At 43.4% G+C, this 20,821-nt stretch overlaps 1 protein-coding gene across 1 annotated transcript; it reads right to left on the reverse strand.

Annotated features, from left to right (window-relative positions):
- Positions 1-14,986: 14,986 nt before the first annotated feature.
- Positions 14,987-20,821, reverse strand: MYOD1 (myogenic differentiation 1). The gene is made up of 3 exons (XM_061610229.1): positions 19,869-20,821; positions 16,980-17,058; positions 14,987-16,050 (listed from the first exon to the last, which is right to left on the reverse strand). The coding sequence occupies exons 1-3, from the start codon at positions 20,409-20,411 to the stop codon at positions 15,791-15,793; spliced, it is 882 nt and encodes a 293-aa protein (XP_061466213.1). The 5' UTR covers positions 20,412-20,821; the 3' UTR covers positions 14,987-15,790.

Below are 20,821 nucleotides of genomic sequence, written 5' to 3' on the forward strand. Positions count from 1 at the left end.
TATTTGAGTTCGCTTGCACCCAAGTAGAATCCTCTGCATGTTTGAGGATCCTGCTTAGTGTAAGCCCCATGGAGACCTCCCCTGTGCAATCAAGGAAGGTTGAGAACTGGCCGGGTGGGGAGCAGTATGCAAGGGTGTTGGGGGCCGGGCTTGCATATGTGCCCCTGTCTACGCTTTGACCATTCACCTGTTCAGATGACTGCCTGAATACGCATATCTTGTATGTGCCGGTTTATTTGTATATATCACCTTTCTTCAGTGGAACTCAAGGCAGAACACAGGGGGTTCCCATTCAGATACTGACCAGATCCACACCTGCTTAGCTTGAAGCAGCTTGCTGAATTATGTACCTTATGAAGGACATTGCTCAGTGGCAGAGCATGTGCTCGGCATGCAGAAGTTCCCCCGCGAAATCCTTGGCATCTCTAGGTAGGGCTGGGAGACCTGGAGAGCTGCTGCCAGTCATTGTAGACAATACTAAGCTAAATGGGCCAATGGGTCTGTCTCAGTATAAGGCAGCTTCCTCTTCCTAGGTTCCTATCCTGATTAACATCAAGATCCACCATTCATTTCCTGCTCTCGACCAGGCCACCCACCCACAATATTCATACGACTGATCCTACCATAGAAATCATGGCAGGACACTCCAAAGTCTACAACAGGGAGATCATTTTCACCTATGCGGTTCTTTTAGTCTATCCAGCAAGGCTGAGCAATCTGTGACCCTCTCCATATGTTAGTGGACTACAGCTTCCATCATCCCTGATTACTGGCAATGCTGGCTATGGCTGATGGGAACTGGAGTCTGACAATATCTGGGAGGCCACAGGTTCCTCACTCCCGCTATTCATAAATTAAAGGGCCAGCCTTACTATGAAGCACCATGAAGCAGCTGCTTCAGGCAGCAGAGGCTAGAAAGGAAATGTCATATTCCCGCATTCAGTCTGTCTCTGTATGTCATAAACAAGAGGGGAATCAATTTGACTTTTTGTAAAAATGTTTAAGGCCAGCACTGACTGATGACAGGATGTGCATAATGACTCTAGAGTAGAAATGTAAGGATATGGTTGGCCAACCTGTGGAATGATGAGTGCCACAAATGGCACAGGAGCAGAATGGCCCACAGGCCTAGCTATATCACAGTGTCATGGCAATCTTCTTTTCCCCCTCTCTCCTGTATGTTACCTGTTGGTTTGTTCATTTGTTTAAAGAATTCTTACCCTGCTCTTCAGCTGAAAAAGCTTGATAAGATCAATGCAAACAAGATCCACAAGCTTATAATCTAAAATACATGATACAAAATGAAAAGGGGATGAAGGGGGGGGAAAGACAGCTCAGGCTAGATCCCCCTATCCGATTTGTGACTCCATTCTGTAAATACAGATCAGGCCCAATCCGGTTTGCACAGATATAGACCCAATTCAAATCCAAATCAAGATCACAATTCCAATATTACAAATCTCTGGAAACCCCACTGATTTACATTGCAAAACCAAAATGGCAATAGCTTTCTTGTTTTTTGACTTTGGAACATGAAATTTAGACACACAGTAGATGCTATATAGAGGATTAAACCTGCCAAGTTGCAGGTGGGATTTCATGTTAGCCACCTTTAAAGTTTAAAATATTTAAAAATTAAAACAGACATAACAGGGTTTTTTAATGCAACAACATGAAATTTGGTAACACCGTGTCCCCTATAGAAGGAATTAACTATGCCTAATCTCAGGAGGGTGGCTCCAGGGGTTTTCCTGCTAGCCACCTTTAAAATTTGCTTTTTTCAAGAAAGATTTAAAAAAAAGACTGTCACATAGGGGGCATATTATCAACAGCTGTAGTGAGTGAGGGAAAAATAAATATGTGATTTAGTATTAATAATATTCACTGTGGTTAGCAACTGGAAATCATCATCTCCGTCTCAGAATGCTGACTAATATGCCCACAAGGTTTGGCTGGCTGGCTGGCTAATAATAATAATTTAAAAAAGTGTACCCACATAAGCTGGCTGTTTCTTATTGTTTGTGAGTAGCAACTAGAAAATAATAATAATTATAATTAATTCAGAAATCTGTGGCTAAATATGCTCACAAGGTTTACCAACAATTCTTAGCAATGAGAATAGAAAAAAAAAATAACACAGACAACAAACTTTTTAAAAAATGTATGTAAATAAGGATGGGGCTGGGGTTGATTGGGAAAGAACAGAAAACATACATAAGCTAAACAAACTCCACCCAGCCCCCACCAAACATTTGTAAGAGACAGAACTTACAAAAGATTTTTATATTTTAAGACATCACCCCTTCCAAGCACTGTGTTTGGAGAGTGTTGGGTGGGGTGCTAGAATTCTAGCCTTCCTTCTTCTCTTCTCACACTGGTGTTCTCTTTATATGGTATTGTAATTGTTCCATTTCAGAGATACTCTGTCTGGGTTCATTAGAGACTATTTTGAGCTACATTTCTGTACAAATCTCTGCAAATTGATATGGGACTAGGTGATCTGCTCTTTACAGATTTGTAGTTGCTTCAATCTGATCTGGACAGGATACAAAATAGCCCAAATTGGCCTGATGTGGTCTGTGATTTATGATTTGCATAAATATAGTGCATAGCCCTAGTTCAGGCACCAATTATTGAAGTTACATAGTAGCACTTCTAATGACAAGTTGAAATGGAAACAGGAGCCAAATGAGGCTGCTCTCTCAACAGAGCCAATGGAGTGGTCCTGCTTTCCATCTCTCTGTCTGCTAAAGCATGATGTTCCCTAGTTCATAGATAAGAGGCAAAACCACTGCAAGGCATGGAGGTGGCTTGAGCTGCATATTGCACTGCCTCATTCTTCAGAATTATTCTGTGGCACGCTTGCCAAAATAAATGAATAAATGGTCATCACTGTTTTGGGACATGATCCTGTTGCACTTATAAAGAGTTTCATGGGCTTTCAGATTTTCTGATATAGTATACTCTAAATAGCACTCAGCATTAACTACTGTTCATCATTTGCTTATCTACTGACACTACATTTCAGCAACACTGGCATCATCTGTTGGAGCTTATGTAAATGACTTCAAACCATATTCATACAGAATATGACAGCATCCTTGACCTTTGGAAAAAATGTGAGGATAAATCCTGTGCTAAATCTGTTACCAAGAAAGTTCTGGGTGTTGTTGCAGTTCCTCAAGTTGATCAGTCTCTCGTACTAAGCTTCACATACTTTGTTTAAGCAATTATTAAAATATTGTAGGCAGAATTCAAATGGCCTGCTCCCTCCTTTTTGCGGCACAGTAGCAGGGATGGCTCTGGGAGCTCCTGGTAATCCTCAGAGCTTCCTGACAACGGTTTTCAATGTAAAAAATGATAATAATAAAAACAGATTACTAGTTCTTATGACTTTGATGGAGGGTTTTCCTACTGGTTCCTGAGGACTCAGAAGCCAATGGGGATACAGGCAAAGTTTTACGTCCTGTACAGCTCCCTATTTCTCAGTCTTTAAACTGGGGAAAGGCAAGCTTTTTCTGCTGAGGGCTGGGCTGAATTCTGAGGGTTAGTATGGGCGATGCCAAAGGCAAAAGTGGGCGGAGCCATGCCCTTTACCCCTTCTCTCCCTCTTTCTGCCCCCGTCTCTCTCTCCCCCCTTCCTGCCCTGTGGGTTGAAAGGGAAGGGGCAGGGTGTTCCTGCCAGAGGTCTGAAATAATCACTTGCAGAGGGCTTCTGAAATTAGGTTAAGGGGTCACCTAAACTTAGGTTGGGGTCAACAGGTTTCCTCAACCTTGCCTTAAACCTTTGGGTGTCCAACATGGTCACCACTCACCATATGTGGTGAAATGGCTATTGACCTGTGGCAAATTGGTGTTTTATTTCTACCACCTATTTTTAGGTCCGTCCTCTGCCTTTAACAATCACAGTTTCGTCCTTGGGTCTTATATGCTCTTCTAATTTTGAAAAGTACAGAATTGGTTTTGAATTCATGCAGGATCCATTTCACTTTGACATCTACAGTTCTCACCTGTCTCAAAAGTTTGTGAGGTTTCTTTATTTGGGGAGGCGCCGTTTCCATTTTATGACATCATTTTACTTCAAAGCACTCAGCATCTGAAACATGATTCAATTGTTGCGATGTGGACTCAATTTTCAAATCAAAATGAATTCGCAGTTCTAAATACAGTCATTCAAAAATGTTTTCAGTTTCTGGTTCAACGTGGCTTTTTCTGTGGTAAAAATGGTGAAATCAAAATATAGGTTGCAGATATTGGATGAAAATTTGGAGGTGGAGTTGAGATGTAGCCTAACTGACTTTATGTCTGATTTTCCTGCACTTCTACCCTCAAAAACACAGTTATTTTTTTTTTATCGTGTGGCTAAAATGTTAACACATTCACCACAGTTTTGGCAAGTATGGAAAAAACTACTGGACACCATTTCCTTAGACCTTGTACCCTGCTTTCTCTTCCAACTTGGGCATGTGCCTCTCTGCTTTCTTTCAATTCTGCCACAATGCTCTTCACAAAACCCTCATGAGCTCCCTAACCCTTTTCTGATCACCCTGTGATGGATCGCCTCAGAGAATAATTGTTAAAATATTTCTATACATCTCCCCCCTTTCTAGCTTGTAGAGGCTGGCTCTTGAGAGACGGCAGGTGCTTCTATGCAACCTGTTTATTGAGCACTTGTCCTGAATTGTTTGCAGGAATGATATTGGCTATTTAATGAGCATTTATTCTGATTGGTCCCCAGCATCTCCAGGCAGGACTGGAGGAGACCCCTGTCTGAAACCCTGGAGAACCACTGCAAGTCCCTGTAGAGATAGTGCTGAGCTAGGTGGACCAGTGGGTCTGACTCAGGATAAGGCAATCTATCCATATGTCCTTATGTCCCTACTGTTCTTTATCCTGGAAGCCTAGGGCATTTTCCTGGGTTTTAATTTGAAGCATGAGTGTCCAGGAAGGCGCAAAGTCTAGACCCCTGGTGAGATGATTTGTAGAATGTGAGAAAGACCACTCACAAACATCCCTCCGCCACTCAATGAGAAGGTAAGGACCAGAGCTTGGAAGATTACTTTTAAAAAGTAATAAATTACAGTTACAATTACTTGGCCCAAAAAGTAGTAATTACCGTTACAATTACAATTGCTCTGAAAGTAACTGATTACTTTACTTTTTCTCAAAAGTAATCACTACAATTACATTTCAGTTACTTTTTTAAAAAAACTCCTACAAGGTGCTGGCCTTGGCTGCTGCACAACTAAGCCTAAAACAATATTAAAAATAAACACACACACAGAGGGGGTAGTAGAATAAAAAAAATTATCCATAAGATTAACATAATGGCATAACAGAATCTCACATCCCCCCCAAGCAATGAAGATACCCCAACTCTTGAAATCAAATTTTACACTTGAAATGCTTTTATAATATGTTTCTGTTATGTCTCAAAAGAACAAGATGCTCAAAGAGCATGTCAGACAAGGAATGTCTTTTTACAGTCATTACATTGCCACCAGTACTGAACAGGCATTCTACTGTGGCGCTTGAAGGCATGCCTGTGTTGTGCTGCAAAAAACACCGCAGCACACGTGGAAAGCCATGGAGTGATGACACTTCCCTGCTGGGAGACCTCAGGTACCTCACCAGTTCCTCCTCAGCGGTGTCCACTGCTGACTTCTTGCCCTGGGGCAGAAAGTTAAAGAAGTCATCTTCTAAGTCATCTCCTTCCTGGTCTTTATCTGAAGACTGATCACTGTCCTCATTAAGTACACCCATCTTTATTTCAGCATTCAACAAGGCTTCCATTGTGTATCTAAGAAAGAGAGAGGATATGTTAACACATATATGTTAGGAAACCATCATCTGCTCTTCATTTCCTGATGCTTGTCATGTCCCCTGGTTCAGGGTCCAGCCTGAGCCTGTGGATGATGACATGGAAGGTAGGAAGGTGACCAAGTCACCACACTCATGGGGCAGCACAGCAGACCCTTAAGGATTACCTGCAGCAACCCAAGGTTGTGATGAGGAGCCCCAGGAAGAAAAGGCCCAGCCCCTGCCTACCACCTTAAGCCCTCTGATGCCTCCCTTGAGACAACATTTCCCTTGGAGTAATCCACTCAAAGGGCTTCCCTAATGTTCTTACTTGTTGGTATGGGTGGCGGCCTGACACGATTCCAGCCAATCTAGTTTGAAGCGAGGGTGTAGTCAGGCTGCCAGAAGAAGCCTCTTGTCCTCCCAGATAGCTGCAAACCGCTTTCTTAGGGCTTCGCACACACCTCTCAGCAGCTGAAAACAGTATGTGTACCTCTCAGGTTTGTTTTCCAGTCCTTCTAACTTGCGGTCCAGATTGCAGAGCGTTGGTAGCAAATACCCCATGAACATGCCATTCTCCCTTTGCAGGATATCTAGGGACTGGGCTAGTGGCTCCATAATCTCTGTGTATTCCTGTACCACTTCAATCTCAGCAGCTATGATCCTGGACAAGGAGCAGCAGTCCATTATGGCATGCATTTTTAGTGGCACAGTTGACAGGAGCTCATGTAGTTGCTTCAACGCATCAAAGGTGGAATTCCACCTGGTCTTATTCGGTACCTTCAGATACACACCATATTGCGCATGGATATACTCAGCAATCTGTGCTGACTGGTTCTGCTTGGACCACAACTTGCTGCACTTTCCCATCAAGGAACGAAACTGTTTCTTGAAAGGACCAAGAAGACTACTTTTGGAGGAGTCAGAAAGCATGGCCTCTATGTCTTGTGTTGCCACAAGGTTGAGGGTGTGGCTAGCACATCTCTGGTGTGGTGGTAAAACAAAATCCTCTCCTGAGTCTGCAGCTTCTTCCTCTGCCTCAGGTCCTGTGTCCAGGATCTCACAGATAGGCACAAACTCCACCTCAGGCTCCTCCTCCTCCTGGTTATCACCATCATCGTCACTGGTGCCTGCAGCTTCCACTGGTTCTTTGGCCATGAAAACTCTGAACGCTTTCACAAAGTTGGAGCCATTGTCTGTAGTAGTGCACATAACTTTGTTGTGGATCCTGTACTGCACATGTACATCATGCAGTGCTTTTGAAAGGACATCGTATGTATGGCGCCCCTTCAGACGCTTACAAGCCAAGGCCCCGACCTCACGTTTCAGGGTAGTTGGGTTGATCCAGTGGGCTGTTACCCCAAAGTAACTCTTCTTGCCATTGGTCCAACAATCTGCAGTGGTTGCTATATATGCCACAGCACCCATTCGGTTTGCAAGAGTTTCTCTCATGTGGCATGCTCTCTTCTCAATTCTGTCTCTCAGAGTCTTGGCACATATGATGGTGAGATCTTTGGGGAGTCCAATGCGAACCAGATTAATGAATGATGGTTTGTCCACAGTCTGAAGTGGTAATGTCTCCTCTACAATGAAATCAATGATTCTCCTCTCGAGATTGCTCTGGGTGACAGGCTCCCTGCCAGATCCCCACCTCTCAAGGGTTGTCTGCTGCTGCTTCAGCATTTTGGGAGGAGGGGTGTCATGCATTGGTTCAGGAAGGCCACGTCTCCTTGCCTTTATTGCTTCTTCAATTGCTCTCAGCTTCTCAGGGTGTGCCCTCTGAGGAAGAAGAACAAAGCATGAATCCAAGAAAAAATGGAAGAGGAACTTCACAATTTAAACATAAATAGACAATGGACACTCTTTGAGGACCAGCATGACAAAGGCTTACCTCAAAATGTTTCTTCACATTGGATGAGGAGGAAACAGCTGATCTCAGATTTTTGATCCTTGGAAGGCAGTAATTGCATCGTACAACAACATTTTTCCCACTCTGGCTCACAAATGTACAAGCTTTCTCAAAGCTAAACCATGGTACTTGCTGTTCTGCAGATGTGGCTGTGGGCAACTGGCACTGCTTCATGCCCTCCTCCTCCTCATGCACAGGGCCTCCTTTCTGAACCTCACTTTCTAGTTTTGCCTCCTCAGGATCAACAAGCTGTGACTCAAGTGGCCGCACTAACTGACTGCTGCTCTCAGCAGCAAAACCTGCAACAGGCGTCTCTGTAATAAACAAGAGATAATGCTGCTATATGGGTGAACTTCAGCTGTGATGTGCCCCCATCTCTTCCCCATGCTGCAAGATCCCCCAGTCAGAGTGGAAGTAAGCAGGTTGATAGCACAATTAAAAGAGATCCTATTTGCATCATTTTTGCTCACTGAATAACCCTGCCTGGGCCAGTCTAACCTACTATCTCACAGGGTTGTTGTGAGAACAAAATGAGACTAGGGTTCAAATCCCCACATAGCCATGAAGCTCACTGGGTGACCTTGGGCCAGTCACTGCCTCTCAGCCTCATGAAAACCCTATTCATAGGGTCACCATAAGTTGGAATCAACTTGAAGGCGGTACATATATTTTTTATTTTGAATATGATGATTATGATAATAAATATGCAGCATTTCAAATTAATTCTGTATGAGAAGCATTCCATGCCAAGCTTGGAAAACCAAGGATGAGGTATAAAATGTAGACAAAAATACTTTTGACAAAATGCCGTTTATCTTTTATATCTATATCTATAATTAGCAATACAGCTGAATGATGCATGTAAAGTATTTTTTCTTTCCCTTTTCTTTTTTATTAATATTTTAGTACTACTGCTAAAGTTCTGATGAAAGAATAAAGCATTCATTAGCCAAATTCAGATCATTAGAACACATCACATAAATTCCACTGAAGTTGGAGTTTTTGCCATAGAAAATGAAAAAAACATATAACCTATGATAGCCCAATAGACAATCAGAACTAATATAAAACCCTATTGCTTCTCATTTGCAAATCTTGCAAGATCTAAGGTAACTCTAGATCATGTGAGTTCAGGTGATGCATGTTATGTACATTTGTATAGATATTAGCAGAGATTGTCAACAGTCTATCTCTCTCTGGGACTGGGAATCTCTCTCTCACAGAACATGAGTTTGAGAGCTGGGGGACTGAGAGGAGGAGCTGCAAGGACCCTACTTCTCACCTCATCTCTGCCAAGAACAAAAAAATCAGCCTTAAGCCATTTATTATACGCCTAATGATTTTTTATTTTTATTATTATTATTATTATTACTGAGACAGTTTTTGTCCCACATACAATTCAGTCTTGTGATTAAACAGGACAAAAATACAAATAAAAAGAAAGATGGAGTTCAAATAAATATACAACAAAAAGCTAGCCGGCATTTTAAAAGGCAGGAGTGCTCTGTCTGGATAAATACAGCACACAGGTATGCATGGGAACAGGGGGGAGAGTTCAAAAAGGGGGGGAAGGAAGAGAAGTAGGGTAGGCCGAAGTTTCTGAAGTGCCTTTGATTGATGGAGGGGACGGCAGAGGCAAGGAGAGGCAGTGGGGGGGCAGAACGGTGCCGCGGGGTGGGTGGGTGGGGCAGAACGGTGCCGCGGGGGGCACACACACACACACAAATCATCGTCCCTCACCTCCACAGCTCTTCGCCATTCTGCTGCTGCCTTCTCCTCCGTTGTCCTTGCCCTGGCTTTTTCCTCCGGCGTCCATTTTGTCCACTCAGACGCTAGCAGGCCCTGCCTATTCACCTCTTCCCTCGTGCATCGTAACACAGATCACGAGGGAAGAGAGAGTCTGCGCAGAGGTCTAATCAGTGTGAGGCACGTCTTGTATTAACCAATCATAGCCAGGAGCTGTCTTCCCCTTGTTCCCGCCCCCAAGTAACGTGCAACCTAACGTGGAAACGTTAAAGTTGCAGCTGAAAAGTAGGGAAATTACTAGTCGTTCCATTACTTGCCAAATGTAATGAAATTACCCACTCGTTATTTAAAATTGTAATGAATTACAAGTAACTTGTTAAAAATAACGAGTTACTTCCAAGCTCTGGTAAGGACATCAAAAAACCCTGCACCATACCCATAAGAATTTCACCAAATTTTCTCTCCCCTTTTATAATCGTCAAAAGTAGCTTCTTTTCTAACTAACTGATGACTGAATAGTTTAAAAAATGCATGATAAAATGTTTGGCACAACGCTATTGAAGATTCAGTAAGTGGAGGCCTCTTGAAGACAAGATAGAGCTTCACGCAAGATTCAAACCACACAATTCTTGTAGTGAGGCAAGGTGACGATGGTTTGCCAGGCACTAGAATCTGGTGTAGCTGTGGTGGTACAAACCACCAGAGCTTGGAAAAGTTACTTTTTTGAACTACAACTCCCATCAGCCCCAGCCAGCATAGCCACTGGATTGGGCTGATGGGAGTTGTAGTTCAAAAAAAATAACTTTTCCAAGCTCTGCAAACCACAACTGATGGGCAGTGGCTAAAACATTTGTTTTTAATTCTATATACCACATTTCACTTCCACAATAAATTATCAAAGCAGTTTACATCTAAAGCATAATACAATGTAATCAGTAAAATCCAATAAAGACCAAATCAGAACATCAGGGGGGGAAATCAATACCATCACAGCCAAAATGGTCAGGGGCAGGTGCATCACAGAATATGGAGCAGGTTCATTATAAATGTTTTGCCCCACTGCAGTGTTATTCCCAAGAACAGCATTTAATTTTTTCCCTAGAGACATAAATGGCAGCCATTTTCTTTGTGCCCAAAGACACTACTGAAATAAAGACTAAATCTGCTTGCTGTTCCTGATAGTCCCAGTGTCTAGAGTCTTCCACATGCTGCCATTTCCAGCCTGTGCCATTAAAAGGCATCTTCCCAACCTCCCACGTGCTATTCCACCCTCAACAACTTCAAGGAGGTTGAAGGGAGACCTCAGCTGACCTGGAAGCTATCCATGACCAACATCTCAGATGTCCTTCTGCTTGCAAATAGAGGGGTGGGTGGAAGGAAAAACCTCTTGACTCCACATATGCAAAGTCAAAGCACAAAGAGAGGGCAACTTTCTAGTCGTCTGTGATCACCCCCCCTTTTCAAGAAGAGTTTCCACATCTCACTACAGCCATTAAAGTAAACAAAAACATGTGTATATAATCTGGTTGCTCAGTTTTAGAGTTCCAGCACCCTATGCTGTCTAACTTTATTCTTGTTCTTGTCTATTTGACTGACAATACATTTAATTATGGCAAGGATGGAAAACCTGTGGTCTTCCAGATGTTGCCTGACTACAACTCCCTTCATCCCCGACCATTGGCCATGCATTCCTGATTTATGGGCAGAGAATTCTACTTGGGTCCCCATTCTCTTCCTCCTTTGAATTAAGGGTTGCTAATGCGGATAGCATATTAGATATACAGTACATGAACCTTGAATGGGATTCATTATTGGACAGAAATGGTTCATGAATGTCAGTTATTATACATCGAAAACATAAATTAAATGCATTACCTGCATGTTGCACACAGGGCAGGTGTGTTTTGAAGCAGGGGATGATCATTATTGTCTTTGTCTAGACCAGCCTTTGCCAGCCTGATGCCCTAAAGAAGTTTTGGATTACAATTCCCATCAGCCCCAGCCAGCACGGCAGGTTGGCAAACACTGGTCTACTTAAATTGTGGATCATAGCTCTTCTACGTACGTTCTAAAAGTTCAAATTCAAAGCTCAGGCCTAACTGTTCCTGCTCATAATTCTCTTTCTGGTTGGTTGATTAATGATTAAAATTCAAAAACGTGGCTCCCAAAGCAGCTCACAGCATTTAGAATGCAGTATAAACTACTGATAGACAGTGGAGACTGGTGGCTCCAATTTCAGTGGGTCCACTCCAGGTTTTAGTCCAAACTTTCAAGGAGCTGCCTACTGTGCTGAAAGCACCTTGGACAGCTCCTTGAAAGTTCAGACTAAACCCGGAGTGGATTCATTGCCCCACTGACATCGGAGCCACCAGTCTCCACTGCTGATAGGCAAGAGGGTTCTGAGCTGGCTCTGGTTCCGGGTGTGTTGGAAGAAGTGGCATTCCTGCTGCCTCTCCTCTCTCTGATAGTCTTGTTTATGTCAGCTAGTCGCTGGGAGGAAGGAGGGTCCTAAGATAGAGATGGATCCTGCCACAGTGGAGTTGGTTGTATCTGTTGCCTCCTATCCCTTTGATGGAGCCACGTGGTAACGTGGCTAGCTATTTGAATATCCTTGAAATCATTACCTGACATTGTACTGTGACATTGTGCATACTTTTTCTTTGTGTGTAGAGGGGAAAAAAATGTCACATACGAAGCAGCCCTTGTATGTGTATTTTAATATGCCTATTTTGGGATGTGTTAAATGCATGTATGGTCTCAGTTGTAACATGAGAACCAGCCTGTGGAAACTCAGGTTGCTAAAATAAATCATTGAAATTCAATATCCAGGAATCCTTGTGGAACAGGGCGTTCATTGTCGAACACAAATATTCTGACTGAGAGCTACAGGGCTTCAGCTTTCTGCGGTGTAATTTCAGACAGCATTGGTGTAAAGAGAAAAGCAATGCAGTTGTGAATCAAGATTTTGTTGCACTTTGTGTCCATGTCACACATTAGGGTTTACTTACACTCTCCTTGCAGGAAAATAGTTTGTCATAACATAATGGCAAAGGTGAGACCAACCTGGCCCCATCCATTGGCTAGAAAACAAGAAGCTGCAGACAACTTGCTTCACTCCTCCCTGTTAACGATTCCAAGAAATAACTTGTAACCAAGAACTGGTGTCTGTGTTTCCTTTTTTCCTCCTCCCTCCCAGTACCTTTCCTTTTGGCACCAGCTTAGTACTGATCATTGTAAGGCACTCTGGGAGCCATTTTCAGCTGAAGAGGGGGGTAAAAATACTTCATTTTTTTATATATAAAGGGAAATATGAAGGGCATTGCACTTACACCATGATTAAGGTAACTGAGCACTGATACATGTAGCTATGGTAAAAAAAGCACACACAAGAAAATAGTAATAATATGAGGTGGTCCTGAAACATTACCTGGAAGATCTGGGTTCAAATCCCAACTCAGCCATGAAGCTCATTGGGTGTCCTGCCAACTTACTTGGATTCAGACTCAGACCCACTGGTGTATTTTTCCCCATTATGTTTAATGTGGAACTTCAGTCTAGAGCATTTCATGGGTCACCCAACAGGTTACATGGAATTCTGCATCTCTGCACAGCAGAACTAGGCATTACTCAAAGCTAAGACGTTGTTGCAGCAATTAGACCCCCCCCCCTACAACCCTTGAGTAGATTCAGGGCAGGTTCTTTCTACTTGCGTGCAGAAGATGTCACAGAACGGGATTGCGTGAACAAGCAAGTGCTCCCCCTAGTTGGAAAAGCTCTCCAAGATATGAGGCAAGAGTCTCTTCAGACCTATCTGGAGATGCTGGGGATTGAACCTGGGACCTTCTGCATGCAAATCAGATTCTGTCTGAGCTACAGCCACACTTTCACACACAAGCAGGGGAGGATCAGTCTGGTCCCAATTGAATGCAAGTGCCCATTTAAAAATCACTATTTGGCATTGCAACATCTAGAGAGCCCCAGGTTAGCCACCCCTGCTCTACAGTCATTAGCAAAACTTTTATTAATTGAAATAGAACTTGGTTGTTACCCAGAATGTCATTAGAAAACAGGATTATGAAAAGCCTTAGAAGTATTCCTTGATATCCCACCTTTTGACTGAATGATCCTGAAGGTGGTATAATAAATTGTGATCCCAAATACACAGAACTCAGCTGCCTTGATTCCCCAGCCCAGGTACAGGGAACCTTTGATCCTCCATACATTGCTGAACTACAACTCCCATCAGCCCCAGCAAGCATGGCAAGGAGCAGAGATGACGGGAGTTGTAGTTTAGCAACGTTCGTCAAAGGCTCCCTGCACCTGCTGTAGTCCATAGCCAGAAATATGGTCTAAATATGCAAATATATTCTGAATATTCACCCTATATTTGATATCTGTGTTTCATATCAGAAGACACTTCACATCAATATTTTAGATTTGGCAGCAATTGACAGTTGACATGCAATGGTATTGTGAATGTGACAATATTTGATAATTTAGGAGCTTTTCTTTTTGGTCCTTGCCAAAAGAATCAAGAGATGCTAGGAAGTCTAACCAGCTTAAAATGTCCCATCAAAATGGAATTTGGAAAAAAAGAACATTTCAGCAAAAAATGAATACTTGAGGATATTCATTTTGGCACGAATCAGCATGTTCGCACACAAATGGTGTGGAGCAGGACAATGCAGCAATAAAAAAACCCTTCTGAATTTAGTGCAGGTACCAATGCCACAATTGCCCCTGAACCAAAGTCCAAGGAATGCCCTCGTGCTCTTCCAATGCATAATCAACCCATAGCACCAAAGCATATCCATGTTCTAAAAGATAAATGTCTATTTATGATGTTTTATAATATTAGGCTACAATTACATTCAGTTAAGGAAGCAATCCTACCCACACCTCTCTGCAAATGTTGATGACCGGAGGGCTTGGATGAAGTGTGGGCCTGGTGGAAATTAGTGCCAGTTGGGGCAGAGTTCCCCTGAGGTGGAGGCCCAACTCATCCTCTGAGTGGATGAAATGCTACCACCATCAGTAGTTGATATACAGTCCACAATTGGGGATGTTTTGGTGGCAGGAGCTAGATAGACCAAGGTTTGCTGGATTCTATGCCCGCCCATTACCAGGTGAGGGGCCAATTTGGGCCTTCTGCTCTGGTAGCCTGGAACTGGTTCGGGGGGTGGAAGGTAACTGCCTGCTCCTCCCCCTTCTCCTATCTTCTGACCTGACCAGTAGGAGCTGGCAGGTGGCCCTGCCATTCTCATCATTTCCCCAGGCAGAGATAGGATTGCTCTGCCTGGCTGCAATCCTATACACACATACCTGGGAGTCAGTCCCATTGAATTCAATGGAATTTACTTCTGAGTAGTCATGTATAGGATTGTGCTCTAAGCCACCTCATATATCAGTGAACATTCTGGTGCACTGTCCTTTGCAAATGAATATGCAAGTTGGCGAAATGAGAAATGTACTTGCTGACATACCAAAAGTAACACTGAAATCCCCTAAGCAAAGGCAGAATAACTCCAGCAGTGTTATAAATAAGGATCTTTATTTAGAATACTGTTGAAAACATTCTCAGCATCCATACTGTATAAATATATAAAGTTAGTTTGGCACGACAAACCAAGCAACATTAAATACGTAAACATTTTTTGGTTGTTTTGTTGGAATCTTTTCTCTTTTTTTTTGCAAAGCAACTCTTATTTACAAGTATACAAAATAACTATTTAAAAAAATGGTCCACAACCTTTTTTGAACACATGTGGATGTCTATGTTTCTGAGGGAAAAGAAAGGCTGCAGTCCTCCCAGGCAATAAGAGGGCAGCCTTCGGTTGCTTAACAGTGCCATCCTATGCATGCCTATGTAGACATCCCAATGAGTAACGTAAGTGGGGCTTACCCCAGTGTCAGTGTGCACAGGACTGTAGCCTAAAATCATGCTGAAATCAATGGCAGTTAAGCAGCCTTTGTGCAGGATTGCTGTGAGAGTTTATTTCTCACAGATCTGAGAAGGGTCTCCAATGTAAGGGTCCCCTCTTTTTAAAGCACAAATTAAACATTGGCCATGTCATGGTACACTATTCTAATGTTCTTCTATATACAAATCAAATAGCTTTTGTTTACCACCAATAAATAACTGTATTCTGAAGTAATACAAGCTTGGAATATATATATATATATATATTTGAGAGGAATTATGAGATACATTTTAAAACCGGTGGGAGGGGAAAAAGCCCAGCAGCCCATAAGTAGTGTCTTTGTCGATCTTTGGAAGGCAGATTTATGCATCTTGGCTGGCAGTCAACAATGCTGCAGTTTGTGTCTGCTGATGCTTTATAGCACTTGGTAGATGGGGTTGCTGGCGCTGTTGCTGGCACTGTCCTGGGGGTGCTGAGTACAGCTAGCTGGGGAGGAGATGTGGGCTCCAGTGTCGCTCAGGCTAGCCCCTTCCTGGAGTGAGCAGGGGGTCCCCTCGGTTCCACTTTCAACTGTGGGCAGGGCTGGACAGGCAGTGCTGTCTGTTGAAATCCTCTCCACGATGCTTGATAAGCAATCTAGGCTGGAAACGACTGAACTCTTCCCTTGCTTTGAATCTGAGGACAAGGAGACCAGGGAACTAAGAAGCAATGTCAAGGAAAAGCCATTTTGTCATAGGACACTCCCCGCAAAAGCATACATGATCATATTTCAATTGACTGTCCACATACAGATCTGAGAGGGGATTCAATGGAAATTAAGGACAAATAAGCTATTAAAAAGACTTCTTTATTAACAGAGGGGTGTTTGTGGTCCTGCCAATGGGTACCACTTCCTCTGTGGTGTCATCCCCCTCTGCCCCACTGGAACTCCCTACCTGTGGAACTGTGCTTGTCCCCACACTGGCTTGTTTCTTCCCGAGACCTAAAAACGCATTTGTTTGTCTAAGCCTTTTCGGGAAGGGTGACTGGTGCTGCTTTTTTTAAATCTCTGCTTGCTGCAACATGTATCATTGTTTTATTACATTGTTTTTATAAAAGTCTTTTAATGTTTTTATTATTATTTATTTATTATTTGATTTATATCCCGTCCTTCCTCTTAGTAGGAGCCCAGGCCAGCAAATATTTTAGCTTGTTATTGTGTTGGATTGCATGTAGGCTTCCTCTAGGGTGGGGTAAAATCATAATAAACAGATAAAATAATATATAAATATTAATAAAAGTGTACAGTAGCTATGGAAAGCAAATAATTGCCCAATTATTTAAAAGTTTAAATCCAAGGTAATGAGATGGACCATTCGCCATTTTTTATTTTAAAAATTATGTTTTTTTAAATAAAAGCAGTGTATAAATTAATAGGAAAAAGTCAAAGTCAATTGTCACAATAATAACAATGTTTATTGTTATTTATAATGGAAATATGTTTTAAATGAGGTTCAGAAAACCCACATCTGGGTAAAAAAGGGCACAAAGCATGTACGTGTGCACATCCTAGGTCCAGGTATCATAATACAGAATAATGTATTTCTTACAAGCCAGACACTTACCACTTAGTGTTTCTGTATAGTAACTGCTGTCATAACTGTTCCTTCTGCGGGAGCTGCAAGGGGGTCCACTGTATTCCAGCTAGAAACAAAACCAAGATCAGAAACTCGATCAGGGCAACCAGGTGCACAAGTGTGTAAATGAGTGCTTAAGTGTGCATACTTGTCATTCACACTTTATGTGTCTGCTGAAGGAAATGCAAGCATAACAATCTAGCAGCCCTTTCATTCTCAAGGGTAGCAGTCACCTTAACGCATGTGGCCCTTCCAGCAATAACACAATCACACTTTTCTACAGAAGTCTTAATATGTTTTCTCATTCTGCTGAAGTCTCTTTGCTTTTAACATGTATTTGCTCTTTATTGCATTTGGCAAGAGACAAACTCAGCAGCCATACATCTTCCTATCAATTGCATAGCATATGTATTTCAATTCTTATCTTGTAGGTAGGTTGTGCTGAGTCGTGGCAACGAGCCTGAGACTAAGCAATAAACTTCATGGCTGAAGAAGATTCTGAATTTACATCTCTCATGCTCAAACGCAATGCTCTAGTCACTTCAGCACACTGGCATTAAAAATGAACCAATTTGATCACCTATTACTGAACTGCAAGCATTCATCAAAGCAAAATACAGTAGGCCAACAGTCGTATTTTGAGTAGTGAATTCCAGTGCATGTAACCCTCCCCTGTTCATAGTCCTAAGCACTGGACTGGAAGAAACTCACTTCCTTTCCTTCTCCCTGCCTCTGCCCTTAATGCTAATGCTGTAGATTAGCAATTTCTCTCTTTCGCATGCATATGCACACCACCCATCTTTGGTGCACTTCTCCTTCACCTAACATGTGCGTTCTTAGTCATGACTAGTACAATACACAATATTGTCCTCACAACTTTGTATGTCCCTGCCAGCTATAGCCACTCTTTGACTATCTTGCCATGGTTCTACCAACTCCGTTATAGTCCGGAATATATGTCTACTCAGAAATAAACCCCACCGAGTTCAACAGGACTTGCTCCTGGGTTAGTGGGTACAATGGAGCTTACTTCTAAGTGGAAGGTGTGTGGGCTTGCATTGTAAGTAACACTAGGTCTGTGTTGTATTTCAAGGAGTGCCCTCTAAAGAAGATTGTCTTTCCTTCCAGTTGCCCCATTCCTGCGGGTGCGAATGAGATCAGAGTGTAATATTAGCTACCATCCCGTCTCAGAAATTCATCTTTAGTGTACACAGGCTTGTTACTATCTCCTTTCCGAGAATTAAGAAATTACAGCAGGACCAAACAAGATGGCTATCATTTCTTTCCCCAGGGATAAAGTCATCACTCTTTACCAGTACACTTTACCCTGGTAGGACAAAGGGAACTGCATTCCAGAGGAGTACTGGTGTTAACCTGTAGCAGCAAAATGACAGACGGATATTTATAGTTCATTGGTTTATGGTTTGGCATGTTTGTTGAATGAATCCTGCTGTTTCTGTGTTTTTTATTGCTTAGTGTTGCCTATTTATGATTTTTGTGTTGATTTGTTTTATTCTTGTATTTTATTTTTATTTTATTTATTTATTATATTTATTAGACACTTTTTTTCTAAATCAAAAACTACTTAACATTTTAACTATGTCACTGTGTGAGCTTATGCTTAAGGGTGGTCTACAGATTTCCTAAATAAATGAATGAAAGTCGCAGTTTAGGTATCCTGATCCTATGCCTGTTTACTCAGAATTAAATCCCACTGATTGGGATTTACTCCTACATAAGGCTGCACCCTGAGAGGGAAATTGCTCCTCTGATACCAGGGACCCATCTACCTTAATAAGAGCAGAAAGATGTTTCCTTCTTGCATTTTATACTCCCTAAGAGAATAGCGGAGGAGCCCTGTCTCCGCAATTCCCAAGAGACAGAGAAGAAATCTCCTATATTGGGAAGAGGACTCCCTCCTCTGGAGGCTCAGATCATCAAGGAAACCTTCCAACAGCCTGATTACAGGAGACAGAATATTATCTCCTGGGGACACATTAGAATTGCCCCCAGGGTAACTGAAAGAAATATTCTCTGTTGTCCTTGAGACAAAGATTAATAAAGAATGTTACTTTCTCCCAGAGGTATCAGAGTATAGAAAACAAGTGTTCCGTGTAATCCTATGCACATTTTTACTCCCTGATTTCAATGGTGCTTACTCCCAGAAAAAGTGTGCCGAGGGTTGCAGCTTTCTGTTCTTTAAAAAGAGCTGTCAGGGCTGATGCCTACTTGGAAGTGATGCCCCCTGATCTGGAAGTCCCTGTCCCTATGCCAAATGCGTACTGTCATTCCCGAGAGGCAGGCCCATAGGCAGCCTAAAAGTTTTTTGGGGGGAGTAATATGCAATAAATTTAATTATTTCTTTGTTAAAAAATTAGAGGGCAGAAAAAATTTAGAGGGGGTGGGTACCCCTGGCTACAGGCCTGCTTAGAGGTGGCAGAAGAGAACACACTGCATGCTATGGAGTATGAGCGCCAGGTGACTTGGTATGTCAGTGGGCTTATCCTGACAGTGAAAATAGATTCCGGTGCTTGGTCTGCCTAGAGGCAAAGCAGAAAGTTTCTTTTGGCTAAAGGCAAACGAGAAAGCTTCTCACCTCCCTTCCACACATCAAGGCCCAGGATGAAATATAACTATTAGAATTGCCATATTGTTTCAGGCACAACTCCTGTATCTTTAACAGGTACGTAACTAACAGACTTTTAAGAGATGCCCGGTTTTTCCATCTGAGAGAGGGGCGACGAGAGAAGTGCCTCTGTTGGCTGTCTGGTTCTCATAAAGCTGCAAGTCAGGCATAAGGCGGCCAACCTCCCAAAGGATTCTTGGGTGCTGGCCCTGCTAAGAACAGCAGGGTTTCCGCTTGAAAGCAAGACTCACCATGCCGTCGGAGCAATTGGAGCGCGGGCTGGAGGCGTCTGAGTCGCCACTGTAATGCTCCAGCACCGGGTAGTAGGCGTCCTCTTGTTCACGCAGGAGAGCCTGGAGGCTCTCGATGTAGCGGATGGCGTTGCGAAGGATCTCCACTTTGGGCAGGCGCTGGTTGGGGTTGGTGGAGGTGCAGCGCTTGAGCGTCTCGAAGGCCTCGTTGACCTTGCTCAGCCGCCTCCTCTCGCGCATGGTGGCGGCCTTGCGCCGATCGGCGTTGGTGGTCTTCCTCTTGCAGGCCTTGCAGGCCCAGAGCAGGCAGCGGCCGGCCTGGTGGTGCCCACTGGGCGCCCGGATGTGCTCGTCCTCGTGGCTGTGGTGGTGGCCGTGCTCGTCGGCCTTCAGCAGGCCCCCCACGTGCACCAGCCGAGGGTCCAGGTCCTCGAAGAAGTGCATGTCCGACGTGTTGAAGCAGGGATCGTCGTAGAAGTCATCGGCGGCTGAGAAGGAGCAGAGGGAGCCGTCGGTGATCTCCATGTGACCTAGCACGTCCATGGGCGCAAGGAAGGAAGGAATGAATCGACAGAACGGAGGGAGAAGCGGCCGGGTTTCCCACCCCCGCAATCAGTGCCTAGTGTTCAAAAAAACAAAACAAAGCAGAGGGGGTGAGGGGGCTTCAATTCCAGCGTTGGGAATTGGGTCCAGCGAAGCTAAGTGCCCGCGATTTCTTTTCCCAGGTCAGGGAGTAGAGGGAGACGCTTGCCTAAGGGGGCTTCATTCACTTGGGCTGTTTCCTCTTTGTCCCCCTTTCCCCTTTGCTCTGCTCAGCCTGCCATGGAGAAAACGAAAAGCCCTTCCCGGATGCCATCCAACCAGCTCGCCTCGTGGCTCTATTTATTCCAGAAAGGAGGGTGGGTAGTGTTCCACGGCCACCTCTCCTCCACCTGCTGGCCTATCCCCTTGGC

The sequence above is a fragment of the Rhineura floridana genome, chromosome 2 (genome assembly GCF_030035675.1).
Source record: "Rhineura floridana isolate rRhiFlo1 chromosome 2, rRhiFlo1.hap2, whole genome shotgun sequence".
NCBI classification, from domain to species: domain Eukaryota; kingdom Metazoa; phylum Chordata; class Lepidosauria; order Squamata; family Rhineuridae; genus Rhineura; species Rhineura floridana.

Excerpts from the sequence above, each read along its gene's own strand:
- MYOD1 (XM_061610229.1), bottom strand. The coding sequence starts at position 20,411 with ATGGACGTGCTAGGTCACATGGAGATCACCGACGGCTCCCTCTGCTCC. Across the intron at positions 17,059-19,868 it reads CCAATTGCTCCGACGGCATG|CTGGAATACAGTGGACCCCC; the intron begins GTGAGTCTTGCT and ends TTTTGTTTCTAG. Across the intron at positions 16,051-16,979 it reads CTATACAGAAACACTAAGTG|ATTCAAAGCAAGGGAAGAGT; the intron begins GTAAGTGTCTGG and ends CCTTGTCCTCAG.